The 16,435-nt window shown below is 47.5% G+C and overlaps 3 protein-coding genes across 3 annotated transcripts; all 3 read right to left on the bottom strand.

Moving 5' to 3' along the window:
* Window positions 1–3,349: 3,349 nt before the first annotated feature.
* LOC111075045 (protein ultraspiracle) lies at window positions 3,350–5,583 on the bottom strand. Its single transcript, XM_022368115.2, has one exon. It carries the CDS (start codon window positions 5,129–5,131, stop codon window positions 3,668–3,670), a length of 1,464 nt encoding a protein of 487 aa, XP_022223807.1. The 5' UTR covers window positions 5,132–5,583; the 3' UTR covers window positions 3,350–3,667.
* A 1,422-nt stretch (window positions 5,584–7,005) lies between these two features.
* LOC111075046 (E3 ubiquitin-protein ligase RNF128) lies at window positions 7,006–7,610 on the bottom strand. The gene is given in 3 exon segments (XM_022368116.2): window positions 7,006–7,222; window positions 7,224–7,346; window positions 7,410–7,610. Coding segments are annotated over 3 exon segments (432 nt in total). The 5' UTR covers window positions 7,523–7,610; the 3' UTR covers window positions 7,006–7,026.
* A 1,465-nt stretch (window positions 7,611–9,075) lies between these two features.
* On the bottom strand, window positions 9,076–12,682 carry LOC111075044 (G-protein coupled receptor moody). The gene is given in 6 exon segments (XM_022368113.2): window positions 9,076–10,001; window positions 10,068–10,194; window positions 10,196–11,078; window positions 11,161–11,301; window positions 11,737–11,846; window positions 12,593–12,682. Coding segments are annotated over 5 exon segments (2,064 nt in total). The 5' UTR covers window positions 11,838–11,846; window positions 12,593–12,682; the 3' UTR covers window positions 9,076–9,189.
* Window positions 12,683–16,435: the final 3,753 nt, after the last annotated feature.

Below are 16,435 nucleotides of genomic sequence, written 5' to 3'. Positions count from 1 at the left end.
TGGCTGGCGATTGCCAGAAGAAAGTATGAATTCGGTCAGCATCGAAGCACTGGGCAAACGAGTCAGCCCCCAGCGAATGAGTTGCCTCGTATTAGTCAGTCTTCTTATTTGGGTTTTCTTTATAAAAAACTGAATGTTTCATCGTTGGATGGAATTACAATTAAAAGCAAACGAGTTTTTCTAACGATCGTTTTTGTAATTTGTTTGAGTAAATCCTTTCTAAAAGTAATTACAATATATAGAAATGCTTACGATGGGAAATTCTTAGTTACAAATATTTGTATGCATTCTAAAATTGTCAGTAAACGGTTCTCAGTGGGTTCAAATACATCAAAGTTACTTTCTTGCACAGATTCAATGAATGCCAAGAGCGTTTTGTAGCTTTCCATGGAAACTTCTGTGTGGTTTAAATGGGGCCATTATAGATGAAACATTTTAGCTTGTTTTTCAAAGATCAATACACGTTGTACACAATGAGTGCAAAGGTTCATTGGAATCCAGATCCTTGATGATGACTTTATTTTTTTCTTAAGCTGTACCTGACATTGGATTATTGCAACCCAATTTCTGTCTTTGCTGACTACGTTTGGCCAGTGCTTAGCATTTCTGCATGCTGACTCGTTGCTGCTGCTCTGCTGTCGTCGCTGCTGCTGCTGCTGCTGTTGTGAGTGTGGTATGCGCCAAAGAGACCTCTCAGACAGTGTCTCCCTCTTACTACCTTCCCAGCCAGCCAGCCATGTGTGTGTGTGTTGGGTGTAAAATTGGTAGGAAAAGTCGTCAGTTTTTTTTTTGTTTTTTCATCGCTCCCAGTGCAGGAGTCACCCTGTACATACGCATGCAAAGGGCACATACATATGTATGTGTGTGTGCGACAACAACTTGTTGGCCCCAAACGTTCTGTCTGTCAGCGAGTCTGATCTGTGGGCTCTGCCCCCAGCGCCTGTTCCCGCCCTGGCCCAACCATTAAACGCCCCCGCATAACTACAAAAATAGCCAAATTGTTAATTTCGCTTCGAAAACTCTTTTCCAATTCACACACACACACACCACACACACATGACACACACACATGCCAAAACGCAGAGAATGGTGGCCGCTGGTGTGTGGGACGGTAAGTGGGTGGTGGTGGGGGGGTAGAGTGTTCAACACATGATTTTATTGGCATGCTTTCATGGTTTTTCCGTGCGAAACATTTTATTTTCATTTCAAATATTTCAATATGTAAAATATCGCACGTATGCATACATATACATGTATGTATGTATGTATGCATATTTTATTTATGGAATATTTATGAAATTTATTAAATATGCTCGCAAGCCACAAAATACAAAAAAAAAGCATCTCAAAATCAAGGATAGCGAACGATTAGCTAAACCAATAAAAACCACCCACAATAATTGTGGACGGAGCTTGCTTTCCAATTCCTCTCCCTCTCTCCCGCTCACCCATTGTTGCTGCCTGATGAGCTTTCAAAAGCTTTCGCTTTCTTGTTCTCTCTCTCTCCTCGATCTATGTAACAGCACAGGATCACACACACACGGAGAAACTTTCAAGAGTGAGGCGGGACGGGTACTCTCTTGAAAAGGATAGAAACTGAGTGGAGGATCGCAGAGTAGCAGATCAGTCAGCATTATCCCGACACATATCTGTACAGAGGACAAAAGAGATATTGCCATAGCGACTGAGACTGGCTGCTTGCTGACTGCTGCTTATTTTTAGAACATAATGTGCGTCGTCAGCGGCAAATTTTCTTCTTTTTTCGAAAACAATATCTATTCTTAGGCGCTGCTTGTGCGTTAATACCATATTTTTGTAAATACATACTAACATACATTCGCTATGTGCGGACGGACGGACGTCCGTCCGTCTCACTGTCCTACTGTCCGTCCGTACGTCCGCTGGCTGTCGTCTGTGGCATGGAGAGGGGGTGTTTGGGGAGAAGGCCAACAAAGCAAGAGACATAAATTTTATAAAAATTGACCAAATGCCATGGGAAAAGCGCAGGCGGCTGTGGGGCTGGGCGGGCGGGACGGTGGGGAAGGACGTGGTCCACAAAACCAAATCATTGGGTAATAGCACGCAGCCATGGACACATTCAGATTCGTCTATATGTGGTGCACACAGTGCCAGTCATTGCTGATCGCATCGAAGGATGGTTCTAAGGATAGCCACAGCCAATAGATGGAAAGGAAATATGCGATCAGATGGCATAGGGCTGCTGCGCGATCAGCAATTTTCAGGTGGGAAATTGATATGCTGTACACTGAAAGTACGAGCAGGCAATTATTAAGCATAAACCGACACGTAAAGCTGTTTCCAAAAATCTAATGGTTAAATTAGTTGCGACTTATCTGAATCATAGTTCCCCTTTTTTGGGTATTCTAGGACACAATATTCACTCCTTGAGTTCCACTTAAAATAACATTATCAGTTTGGTGATATTTTTTTTAGTCTTCGAATAGCATACAACTTGGTTTTTTTCAGGCCTAAAATGTAATGTTCGTCTCGTGTCGTGTACATTCAAATATTTTCATTTTGTCAACCACATTGGGGGGTGCCACTTATTTCCATTTAAATTCAGTTTGAACACGGTCTGTGGATAGAATGGATATATTTTTTGCCATTGACATTAATTCTTACACCTGTGTGGGTATGTATGTCCCAATTGATTTCTATTGCAATCTGCAGCGGCTGTTCATTCCAACTCACTTGTCTACGGCAGCTCCGATTTGAATTGAATGATTATCCTTCGCCGTAGTCAGTTATTGTAAAATTAGCTCAGAAAAAAGCTTTCAATGCTGCAGATCCCACAGGAGAAACATTGTACGGGTTTGTAGCCGTGTCTCCGCCCAGCACTGTCCTACAGTTTTGCCAGGCACTGTACTAGTGGCTGGATATATCCAACGGCTGAATTAATCGACGATCCGTGCCATGATCCGTGATCCGTGAAGCAGAGAAACGCCCAAGCCTTATGTTATGCAGGAGTTATATTTTATACAATACATAAGATATACATACATATATATATATATATCTGGTTGGATTCATTTTATGTTGTGTTTGTGTTCTGCGTCTCGCATGAAATCGGCAACGCAACTCTGGTTACAATTATGATAAAAATTAATTACAATTGGTTCAAGAACGGGCATACGGAACACATGCGTACCTGTACGTGGCTACATAGATAATGTATGCATACCGATGCATACATTTATATACATATACATACGTTTGTACATCATAATTATGCCTAGATCTATGTTCGTTTAGCTTTAGCTTTAGTTTAGTTTAATTTTTAATTAGATTTTTGTGTGTGTTTGCTTTTCGCTTTTGTGTCTTTGTGTGTGTGTCTGTGTGGGTGGTGTGTGTGGGTGTGTGTGTGTGTGTGTGTGTACTTCTCAAGTTTTGGGATTGGTTTTTCGTTTACTTGGCCATAAACGTTTGTGTGTAGGCATATAATCATCTTAAGGAAAACATTTTCTATCTCAATAATAATAATAATGTTAATAAAAAAAAAAAACAATTACATACACATTTTGCGTAATATTAAGAGTGGGCGTGGGGGTGTGTGGGGGAAGGGGATCAGGTTCAGGATCAGGATCAGGAGGGACAAATGCAAACAACGCAATCACAATGAAACTTTCGATGGGCAGCACGCCGCCGCTCATTCGGGCTTCAGCGTGAGGCCGGGAGGTGGCTGCGACTCGAGCTGCTCAATGAAGAGCTCCTCCAGCGGCCGATCGCTGATGATGCGGAAGAAAAATAGATGATCGAGACACTTCAGACTGATGGAGCGAAGCGCGGGCAGGCGCAACAGCAGCTGGGCAAAGCGGCCATCGTCGCCCGGATGCTCGACGCGGCAGTGTTCGTACAGGCAGTCGTAGACCTTCTCACGACATTTCTCGATCTCGGCTCGGTTCTTGATGCCTCGCATGTCCGGGTTGTACAGAATGATGGCCTTGAGGCAGGCCAGCTCGCGGCGGTCAAGATTGAGGCGCTTCATCTTTACGCTCAGCTCGGATAGGATGCGATCGAAGATGGTGGAGACGCCCGCCTTGATGGCGCTGTTGCGATGGTAGGAGAAGCTCTGGTTGAGAAACAGCTGCTGCGGCTGCAGCACCGGCGAGCGCCGCTCGAAGGCGCTATCGTGGCCCATGGCGGTGGCCATGGCATCGTCCAGCGACACAATGCTGCACCAGGCCACGTTGGCGATCAGCAGCTCGTTCCAAGCGGCCTTCAGCAGGATCACCTGATCGTCCAGCGGCAGCTGTGCAAAGTGCGGCATGAGGCGAGCGTACTCCACCATCTGGTAGAGCTGTTTGTTCACCACCTGGCACAGGGCCGACACGGCCCCCTTGTAGTCCGGCTGCACCGTCGAGTTGGGGCCGACGCGCAGGAAGGACAGGGCCCGGTCGCCGCTCTGCGCCTCGGCCCGCTGCTCGGCATCCAGCAGCCGCTCAATGTTGAAGTCCCGGGATACGTTGTTGGCCATGAACTCCTCCGCTCCGTTTCCGCCCGCACTGCCACCGCTTCCTCCGCCACCGCCACTGCCAGAGCCGACGCTGCCACCACCGACAGATCCGCCACCAGCATTTAGCCTGCCCGCCGCACTGCGGGCGCCGCGCTGGCGCTCCTCTTGCACCGCCTCGCGCTTCATGCCACAGGACAGACACTTCTGGTAGCGGCAGTACTGGCAGCGGTTCCGCTGGCGCTTATCGATGATGCAGTTACGGTTCTCGCGGCAGGCGTATGTGAGATCCTTGCGCACCGTGCGCTTGAAGAAGCCTTTGCAGCCCTCACAGCTGTAGACGCCGTAGTGCTTGCCACTGGCCCGATCGCCGCAGATGGAGCACAGGTGCTTGGAGCCGCTCAGCGGGTGGTTGGGCGGATACTGCTGCTGGGCGGAGGCGCCGCCCGCGGCCGCCTGTGCCATCTGGCCCTGATTTTCGCTGCTGTTGCCCGATGGCATAACGTGCACCATGGACATGGCCTGCAAAAAGGGGCCCGGGCTCTCCGCCTTGGGCGAAAAGCTGCTGTTATTGCTGTCATTTAGCTGCGAAATGTCCGGCTTGACCTCCTCCTTGATGTGGCCCAGCCGGAAGCCTGCGTCCTGGTCGCAGTTGTCCATTCCGACAGCGTTCAGTTCTACCTTCTGTTTACAGTTACAGATCGGTTGGTTGCTTCTTCCTCTTCCTCTCCTACTTTTGTCTTTGTCGTGTTTTGCGTGTTTTGGGTGCTGCTGACGCTGACTTTCCCCTCACTGCTGCTCTCTGCTGCGCTGGTTTCACTTTGTGTGTCGTCAACACCAACGCCACCGTGTCTGTGCGATTGGCTAGGTAGAGTAGAGCAGCTCTGGTCTGCTCTGGTGTGGTCTGGTGTTGCAGTCGCCGTTCCAGGTGCTGCATTTACATAATCTCGCTCGTGTCGCACTCCGTACGCAAAATCCCGCTTTTGCAGACTCCAAATGCGATTTTCCAACAACAAAGAATGCCAGACTTTCTGACTAATGGATTAAAACCTTTTTTCGCGTCGACATTTTTTCTCAACAAAGACAAATCTCACCACCACGGCCACAATTCACCTCTCTGGAGATGAGCAGTGTTTTGCGCAAAACCGTGACACAGGTCACCAAATATTCTCTTTAGTCACGGCTGCAAGTCATAGTTGAACACATTAAATGAAAATGCCCGCAATTAAAATGAAAAACACTCACATACATATCTGTATTTGCACATTGCTTATTACAGCATTAAATGGTGTCCGTATTTCATTTTCACTAGTGCCCGCACTTCACTGTGATTCGGCAGTCACAACACCTGCGCATCTCTGTTTCAGCGGCCACGGTTGCAGAGTTGTTACACCGCTCGCAGATGCACAAATATATCTGATGTTGACCCCCAAATGCTGACGCAAATAGCGATTCTAAGTAATGCTTGCTGCACTTGTCAGTCGGGGCTTGATATTCATTTGAAGACCTTGACATTCGCGCCCTGATTGTCAGTCAGTTCGGGGGAGGCGACAGCCCTAGCAGCGCAGCGCCATTGCGTTCTCACCACACACCTACAACAAAAGCAACTCTGCGTCTGGCTGGTTTGCCACTGTTGCAAATAAAAATGTTGCTGCAATTATGTGTGGAAAATGCATATGAATGGAGAATGGGCCAATTTCTCCGGTCCCGGCCACAGCCTCGACCCCAATACCGCGACGAGGCGAGACGCATCGGCGCAAGCGACACACAAATATAAACCCAGCCAAACAGCAATGACAACTGCCCCACTGCCATCGGAATCAGAGAATCTCCGAGCCGACAACGAGACTCAAAAGTATTTACAATGGGAATTAATATAAATGCAAATGCAACTTACTTGCAGCCAGGGCCGCCTGATTTCTTGCTAAACGACGCGCACTTATGTTTAAATACTTATCGGGGCTATCACAATCGGGCAACGGAACGCACACATACACTTGCAGAATTAATTTGTTGCAATTTTTGTAATTGTAATTGAGTCCATCATCATGATACAAAGAGACGCGGCAATATGCTATTCACACAGAAGAGGCCAAGAAGAAGCACATAAACTGGCGATTTTTCGCAAATGAACAGCTGACTGTGCACTCGCTGCAGTCGGCCAGCATTTTGGGGGTGCACAAATGTATTTGCCCGCTGACACCACGCACACACTCCATGGCCTGGCCACAGTTCACGAGCGAAATGTCTTAAAATTGCCCGAAATGCAGGGCAATGAAAAGGCCGACTACAGTTAATTTTCAGGTAGTTCAAAGTGCGCGCCCAAGTGCCGGGCGAACGGCAAGCGAACAGTGTTGCACTTGGAACGGAACCGCTGCGAAACTGGTTCGGTTCACAGCTGGATTGGATTATAAATTTTAAATAGATTTGTATTTGTATCTTCGCAGATGCGAATCGCTTTGTTTTTGCACTCGAGTGCTCGCTCGGAGTGCAGAGGTGCAATCCAACCCGGCAAAAAGACAGATAAGCGAATGTTTACCCTCAAAAAGTTGCCTTTAATCAGAATCGCTCGACATTTCTAGCTTCCCCTTTAGCTCTGAATTGCGCAGCATAATGGTCTCAATGCGTTCGTTTAAGTACTCAATCTCCTCCCGATACACGCCCGTTTCGTACAGCAGATTCTCGTATTCCCGCATTATACCGGAATATTCGGTGCAATTGACATTCTCGAGTCCGCTGTCTGTGCTTTCCGCTTTGACCTTGGCTCTGATTCTGATTCTGGCTGTGGGACGTGGACGTGGACGACTCGTCAAAGTCCAAGTAAAGCTGCAAGTACACGGTGTCGTCGCTGCGGCAAATGGGGCACGTTCTTGATCTGAAAATGAATACGCAATACGGATTATAAGCAGCGTCGCAGCTGGCTATGTCTGGCACTTACTCCGCCCGCCAGCGCTCCAGGCACTCCTCGTGGAAGACGTGACCGCAGCTGCCGGCCAGGATGTGGTCCGTCGCCCGATACCGCTCCGAGCAGATCGTGCAGATCACATTCATTCTAGCTTTGGCTTTGGCTCTGCCTCCGCCTGGATCTAAGCTAACTGCTGCCTGTTCGCTCTGGCTGCAGCAGGCTTACTGAGTGCAGCCAGCGACTGATAAGCGCGCAGCCGGCACTCGCGGCAACGCCCTTCCCTTGCCCTGCCAGCCACCACGCTCCAGCCGGGTAGGAGAGGCGCTCCCGCCCCACAAAAGTGGTAATGGGCACAGCAGATCGAAGCGGCAGCAGCAGCAGCTTGGTGGTGTACGCCCTGTATCGATGGCTCCATCACCTCCACCCTTTGGGCTTAAAACAGAACAGAGAAACAGTTCGCAGTGCTAAATGTTCAAGGAATGTTTGTCAAGCCGAATGGGTTGCAGTTTTGCTATAGGAGTTATATGACATGTAGTCTGATTGCATTAAGCAGCACAAAGGTACAAACGAAAATATATATCTATAAATGTAAGCGATACACTTACACATGTACATATGTATGTCTGCATGTAAATAGTCTCGAATAATAGAGATATGTACATATATTCCCCTAGAAATTCAAGATGATGATTCAGAGCTTCTTCCGCAGGAAGTCTGATTTAAATTAGAAACTAAAGATCTTCCAAGAGGTATGTATATGTACATATGTATGTGTGTATATAGTCTCGAATGATAAATATATGCAGAAAATACAGGAAGAGACTCTTTAGCAGACCTGCAGAAACTTTGATTTAAAACAGAAACTATAAATTTACTTTAATTTTACTTTTTTACTTTTACTTCTTTACTTTACTTTTTTCGTTGCCTTCGAATAATATGCTAAAATATGCGTTCATTGCAAAATAGTTTCAAATTACAACTGCAGCATGCAGTTTGCACCATATTTCGTGTATATATGCATGTACCTATGTGTGTGTGTATGTATTTATATTTCTATATAAATATTTATTTGTATATATGTATGTATGTATGTATGTAGTACTATTATTGATATTCGAATGCTTGTCGTTCGTGTGTAAATGAAGTGCACGGCGGGCGGGCGGTACGGTACTTACTAACAACTGGGGATGTACATTTACAGAGGCCTACGCAGGAATTGGAATGTTTAAATTTGGGGCACAAAGAGCAACTAATAAACAACTGTATGTTAACATACATATGTACATATGTATGTATGTATTCATGTTTAGATGGGTTTAAAAAAAAGGTAATTTTTAATACTAAATGTGTGGGGGGTGGGGGCTAATGATAAATAGCTAAATATATGTAACTACTGCTTTATATAATCGTATGTATGTATGTATGTATTGTATAGGCATATAGTGTAATATATAGTGTAATGTTTTAAAAGCTAATCGAACTGGCCAAAAGCGCATACTGTAAAACGATATTCGGATACGATATTTGGCATGGGAAGCAAACGGATTTATAATTTACAATTTACGATATCTATGATAACTTTTTGAATACAAGCCTGTGTCTGTCTTGTGTGTGTGTGTGTGTATGGCACAATTTCAAACGACAGCAACTTAAAATCGTATATCGTATGGGCCGTAAAATAAATCAAATTGGGTATCTATCTCGATTTATACCGATACACCGATATGCATTGTATTTGGGCATGCAAAAAAAAGTAGCATAACGTAACGTAACGTAACGTAATTACGTTGATATTTGGAATTAAAGCATTTCGTTAGTCTTTTGGGAATTTCTTTTTATCCATTAGCTTGCCGGTTGGGCCTTGGTAGTGGGAGTCCTGGACCCCATTCTGACCATCCCTAGCTGCAGCTGGAATGTTGCGTTCGCTATAAGATTGGTTTCTCTTCGGGCTGTCGACGTTCATGTAGATGGGCGTCTTCGGCGTTGTGTTCATTGTCGTTTGTCTTGAGGAAGGTAGCGCCGCCGGTGGCGGCGGCGGTGCCTGCATCTGGGGTGGTGACAGCGCTGTAGGGGTGGGCGGCAGCTCCTCCTCCTCCAGGATAATATCGTCCCCCACCATGGTGATGCGCCGTATCGAGGCCGAGCCGTTCCCCATCGAGCCAACCCCTGGCCGGTAGAGGCCCCCGCTGCCGCTGGAACTGGGACTGAGCTGGGGATCCCGCTGGCTGTGGCTGATCCCGCTGCTGTTGAAGCCGCTGTTTGTGTAGGAGGAGTGATTGTTCTTCTTGAGGGGCAGTCGTTGGCTGCCGCTTCCGTTGCTGTGTGTCGCTGTCAACACCGAAGGTGGCGGCGGCGGCGGTGTAACGGACGGAGGAGCTCCCACCGGCGGGATCTGGGGCAATGGCTGTGGCAGTGGCAGATTCGTTGATTTGCTGATCAAATCTGGCACCCGGGACGTCAGCTCCAGTGCCTGAACCGGACCCTGTGTGGACGTGGACTGTGGCTGGGTTGCCGCCGATGCCGCTGATGCTGCGGCAGCCGCTGCCGTCGCCGTTGCTCCTGCCGACATCTGGGAGACGATGGTGCGGCTGTGGTTGTTGCTCAACCCGGTATCTTTCCATTTCTCTGAAACGATTTGAGACCGTGACTTAGTGGAGGCAGTTCCCGGGTGGGGTGACAGCCGGTACGTACCTGCGGCACTGCTGGCCCCGTTGTTGCCCTTGCCGAAGGGCATCAGGAGGCGAGCGGCGGGCTGGCAGAAGACGACCGTCTTGTAGGCCTTGCGGTACTGCTTGTTCATGATCACGTAGATGATCGGGATTGATGCAGGCGGACAGATACAGCATGATGTAGCTGAAGATGTGCAGGCTGGGGTGCTCCACATCCTTGTCGGCCACCTTCACGATGGTGATGGGCAGGTAGCAGATGACAAACGACAGAAAGATGGCCAGCACCATTTTGGTGATGCGCCACTCGTTTCGCTTGGCCCGCACTTCCCGCTGATCCTTGACGCGGGTCGGCTGCTGCTTGGACCCAGCACCAGCACTGGCACCGCCACCAGCTGGTGTGGTATCGGGAATATCCGTGGAGTAGCTGCTGCTGCTGTCGGAGGAGACCCGACAGCCGGCTGGCACCTGGCTGGGACTCGCACCATCGCCGGCCGGCAGCGTGGTGGCAGCGGCCAATGGCCGCAGATTGTTGGGAATGGAATTCTGTTTGGTGGCATGCCGCTTGAGCCGCTGCTCGGACTTGTGCACCACCCAGAAGATCTTCGCATAGCAGGCGATGATCACCAGACAGGGTATTACAAAGGCGGTGATGAAGAGCGTCGTCTTGCTGCTATGCCCGTGGCGATCGCTCATTATGGAGCAGGTCTGCAGGCGGGCATCGTACCCGAATCGTCCCCAGGCGCCCAGCAGCGTTGGCAGCTGCATGCCGTACGAGAACAGCCAGCAGGCGGCGATCATGATGGCTATCCAGTGGCGTTTGTAGATCCTGTTGTACAGACTGTGGTGCGTGATCATCACGTAGCGGTTGATCGTGATCATGGCGATGCACAGCAGCGATACGCCGATGTTGCCGTACTGGATGAAGGGTATGAGCCGGCACAGCACCTCGCCGTGTCGCCACGTACCCTGGACGAAGCGGAGGCCCTGAAAGGGCAACACCAAGGCGCAGAACAGCAGATCGGCAATGCAAAGACTACGGGAGAGGCAAAAAATGGCGTTAATCTCCCCCCTGACTGGAATACTGGACTCGTAAGATAGATGGTGGAGAAACGCACCTGATGATAAACGCTGCGGCCACATTGCGCACCTTGGGGCACTTGAGCAGGGCGACCACAGTCAGCAGATTGCCGCAGATGCCCACGATCATGATCAGGAAGGTCATGACTGCGGCAAATGTCAGCAGCGAGTGCGAGAAGCTGCAACAAAAAGCACACACAAATAAGAAGGGCGAATATATATGTGATCCTTGCAGCTTTAATCGAGAAGTGATGCGACCTTCGGCCTCCTAGGACCCAAGCCAAGCCCAATCCGGTCTGGTCCCCCCCGGTTATCATCATATCGGTGACTCGTCGTGGGCTTCCGCCCAGTGGCACAAGAATCGTTCTCTTTGTTGGCACTCCCAGGCGGTGTCATCGCAGCGATCGTGTCAACACATCCCTCATCCATGCCCCACCCCCCCACCGCCATTGATGGGCCCCACAACTAGTGTAATGAAGCGCGTAATATTAACGATCTCTTATCGGACCTTTCACACTGCCAGCCAAGAGCTATAATTACCCATAGCTCCCGATAGGGTCGCATCACATAGCACCACTCGACTCGACTCGACTCGTCGCCGCTTTACAACTCACCCGCTCTCATCGACATCCGTTGGCGGGGGCATCATCGTTGTCGTTGGCATGTCCATGGGGGAGAAGGCATCACCCAGGCTGACCGTTGTCTCGTCACTCATTCTGAAGTGCTGCAGCCAGATAGAAATGAAAGAAAATCGGGGATTAACCAATGAAGCAAAGTCCCATCGAGTTAATGTTCGAAATAGATGTTCAAGCTGGATGTAGTACCTCCCAGATAAATGTTATTTATTATTATTCTTATTGTGATTGTCTTTCAGATTCAGATTTAGATTTCTAATTTTATTTCTATCCTGTTGTCGGAGCAATCGCCAAGGACTGGTTCACCGATCGCCACGGCCGACAATTTCCAACTGGGAGCGCAGTCATTGCGTTGATGCCACTTGCGGGCCTGTGCGTCGGCGCAGATGCACAGCATAGCCCCGGGGCGGGTCACCCTTTTGCTGCTGTTGCTGTTGCTGCTGCTGCTTCTTATTGGGAATGGGACTATGATAAATTAGTGTCAATTAAATAATTTAAAGAGGTCACACTCGTCTCTGTTACTGTTATTGTTTCTGCTTCTGCTTCTGGTATTTCTGATGTGTGTTCTGGGTGTCTCTCCGGCACTGGCCGGAGCTCATCTTGGGGTGCAAAGATCAGCGCCGAACCTTAATTAATTGAGTGCCTGCCTCTGTGTGTGTGTGTGTGTGTAACTGTCTGTGTCATCGCCTATCCTCTGCTCTAATGTGTGAAGTGGCACCCTAATGGAGACAAGTGATGAACCCCGGGCCCCACCGTTCCTGTCCCTCTGGTCGAGGATCTGCCATGTCACGCACGGCGTATACGCAATCGAGAGAAGAGTTAGATTCCCGCTCACCTGAGTCACACTGAGAGTTATCCGGGGGCTGCTCTCATGCGTTTTGGTTGGTAGGAGTATACGATCCTCTCCCACTTCCACTCCCTCTCTCTCACCGTACGCACACAAGCACACACGATCGGTTTCCCTCTCTGCTTCTGGCTTGTTTGTTTGTTTGTATTTGCGGTGTTATCAGTGGTGGTCGGTCAGGGGGAATGGCGGCTGGCGGCTGGCGGCTGCCTGTTGTTTATTTTCTGCTCACGTAATCGACAGACTCTAGTGCTGCAGCTGCGAATCTCCAATGCGATCCTCCCACTCCACTCCAATTCAATGCAATTCAATGCGCTCCGCTCCCTGCCCACCTATGCTCTGGCTGTGTCAGGTTGTGTGAGCGAGTGTGAGAGAGAGAGCTGAGGTGAGGCGAGGTGAGTAATGCTTTTGAGCAATGTAAACAGTTTACGGCATTCGAATTCGTTTATTCATAAACGAGCAAGTGGTGGTGGTGCCATTGGCTGCTATTGTTGTTGTTGTGGACGCCACTCGGTGGCTGTGGCAATGGGGTAAGGCAGGGGGGATGGAGGCTGTTGCTGTTGCTGTTACTGCTGGTGATTCAAGAGCCGCTCTGACGATCATGACTAATACGGTGCGGGTTTCGGCGGCACGCGAGTTGTGCTCTCGTGGTGGGCCCAGCCGCCTGCAGGTAGAAAAGGTTTCACCACACTCAGCAGCATAATCACAGGGAGCACCACCAATAATGACCCCGCTAGGGTTATCTCTCACTCACACGCCACGCACTTGAACAGAAACAAACAAACAAACAAACAAAAACAAAAAACAAAAAACAACAAGAATCAGCGATCGGCAGTCCGAATCGAATCGAATGTCACTTTAATAGATTACGGGCACAAGCAATAAATGGAAATCAAACTCAACTAAAAACTGAAACCCAAACCGAAACCGAAATTGAAATCGAAACTCCGAAAGCCGACGAACTTAACTAACCGTAACGTAACGGCCAAATTGTTAAGCGCCCCGCGTTTGCCTAGAACGAGTGCACTTTATCGAGTGTTGTTGGCAGAGCCGTCGTCCGTCGCAGTCGTCGTCGTCGCTGTCGTCGTCGTCGTGATATTGTCAGTTGACAAATGCCTGGCTCTCTTTCGCTCTCACTCTCTCTTCGGCCGTCTGAGCATGCTTTCGCGCAAGTCGTATTTAGGTAGGGTCGGGCGGCCTCTTTTTCTCCTTTTCTTTCCCATTAGCTCATTTGCTACTGATGAAGAAATCTACAATGTTTTTGTTGTTGTTAAATTCCGATTTTCTATAGAAATTCGAACCCAGCTAAGGGTAAGGCCTGTGAGGCCTCACCTTATAGAAGTTATACCCTGCCTTGAAGCTCTGGCGCTGTGTCTGCGCTCTTGCAGACAACGTGACAGACAGAGATGGCACGCACAAGCACACGCACACGCACACCAGCCAGAGGGGCAAATGCCGATCGTTGCGATCGTTGGAAGGGCGGTGGGGCAGGGGGAGAGCTCTGTGTGTGTGTGTAATGTAATGCCAATAAAAGTGCTCAATGAATGCCGATCCATCCGCGATGAGTATGTGCAGATACGCATGATTCTCAGAATCAATTGTGCAGCAGCAAGCAGCGCCAGCAGCAACCAAGAACTACATAAGTACAACATAGATATGTACATATGTATCTAATATGAATGTGTGTACATATGTATTATGTACAGATATGTTTAACCATCGATCCTGATAAGGTTCTTCGTCTGCGGAAGGGTCAACGGCAATCGGCGGAAAGGGAGGCGGTTTGTGTCCGTATTCTAATGTTTACACAATTGGACATCGACATTCGACATCGATATTGGTTGTTCGAAATGAAGACGAAGCGGTTTTAGTGCCCCTCCCCTGCTCTGCAGCGATTACTTTTTGTTTGTTGTTTGTTGGGGATTGTGTGAAGAACATGATAGTTTATAGTTATCTAAATATATATACACATACATACACACATATGTATGTATGTACTTAAAGTATAATCTTTGAACGAGATAAATTTCAGTCTTAAAACGTCACAACCACAAAGAAATGCGTACATGCATAAATATATAAGGTACATAAGTATGTACCTATGTACATATATTGGCTATAGTAAATAGTTCCGATCTGGTGCAGATTTGGCAATCTGTTGCTCTAGGATTCTGAGTTTTCAGTTTTGTCGTATTTTTAAAATTGTCTGCTCCACGGATTATCTCTCATAGTAGAAACCTATTTTCTATGAGCATCGGTTATATACTTTTTGCTATCGTGAACTTACATATGTACATACGTACATAGATGCTGTGTGTGTGTGTGTGTGTAAAGTCAAGCTACATAAATTATTTGGTTCGCCTGCATAAAAAACACAAACAATTACGGAGATCTTTGCTGTCCTGTCCTGTCCGTTCGGGGGTCAGCTCACGTTGCCAAAGAGTTTTCCTCGGAATACTCGTACTTTGAAAAACAAAACGAAAATTCAACTCAACCGAATTGAATTTTTTCTGCCAAACAAATGGCCCGCACCCGACCCCGACCACGACCCCGACAACTGGCGGGGAGGGCAGAGTGGCGGGAGACGGGTGGGGGATTGTTGCTTTTATTAATTGAGACGACTTTCAATCGAAACACTGTGACGCGTACGAGACTCGGACGTGGTGACGGCGCCTAGCAATGACCCAAGCCCAAAGTGCCTTAATCATTTGTAACGGCACATGGGGGAGCGTGGCGCGACGCAAAGGTTAGGGCAGCCATGAGTCAGCATGATGCATGCATTTCCAATACAAATGTGATTCAAAAGATGGGGAAAGGGGTAAATGTTACTTATACGGGCCGGGGTCGGGGCCGGAGCCGGGGCCTTTTGCTCCTAAAATCGTGACAAAAAATACACTCGATAAACCACGATTTACGTATCCAGAATTTAAGAGCAGTAACTACTTGGATATCAGATATGGTTAATTATGTATACCCGTAATCGAACAGTTCAGGGATATACGTACCTATTAGATTTGTGGTAAAAGTGGATGTGTGCAACGCAGAGAAGGAATCTTTTCCGATCCTATAAAGTATATACATATGTATGTATGTATATATATTCTTGAGAGGCATCAATAGCCGAGTCTCTGTCTTGATGAGCGCCTAGATCTCAGAGACTATAAAAGCAAGAGCAACCAAATTTTGCTTCCATGTGCTACAAATTTCGCCCAACTCCTTTCCGCCCCCACAAAGGACAAAAATCTGTGGCATTCACAATTTTGAAGATACGAGAAAAAAAACTAAAAACGCAGTATCGTAGAGAATGATAAGATCTGGTACAGATCGGTACAGATCATTATTATAGAGAGAATGAAGAAGTGAATTTGCAGTGAATTTTCACTAACCGATCCGCTGCTCCATATGCAACAATTGATCTCAAAACTATTGCTCCAATTTAAGTTTAATATATTCATTATAATAAACAAAAAGAGATCTAAAAAAAAAATTTGCTTTTGTTATGATTTTCGATGGTATTATATGTATCTTATGTTTTGAAATCCATGCCAATTGAAAGAACTCTGTGAAAGGTTAATTCTAAGTTGAATCAGTCAGGGAACTAACTGAATTTGTTCCACTAATGATTTAAAACGAACTAATTAACAAAATAAAATAAGTTTATTATGAAATTTGAATTTTGCTCACGATACTTTTTATAGCGTCTGGAAATATGAATGGCTGTAGGTCGTAGTCAAAATGACGAAGGATGACAAAAAATTAGCATGATTGTCCAGTGTTCAAAAAACTACAAAAAAAAAATATTAGTTCTTAGCATTGGGGCAGTGTCCAATATGG

The sequence above is a fragment of the Drosophila obscura genome, unplaced genomic scaffold, assembly GCF_018151105.1.
Source record: "Drosophila obscura isolate BZ-5 IFL unplaced genomic scaffold, ASM1815110v1 contig_18, whole genome shotgun sequence".
In the NCBI taxonomy this organism is placed as follows: Eukaryota; Metazoa; Arthropoda; class Insecta; order Diptera; family Drosophilidae; genus Drosophila; species Drosophila obscura.
Note: the sequence above shows the minus strand (reverse complement) of the source record. Positions and strands in the feature narration are given on the sequence as shown.

Coding starts and splice junctions, on each gene's coding strand:
- LOC111075045 (XM_022368115.2), bottom strand. CDS start 5,131: ATGGACAACTGCGACCAGGACGCAGGCTTCCGGCTGGGCCACATCAAG.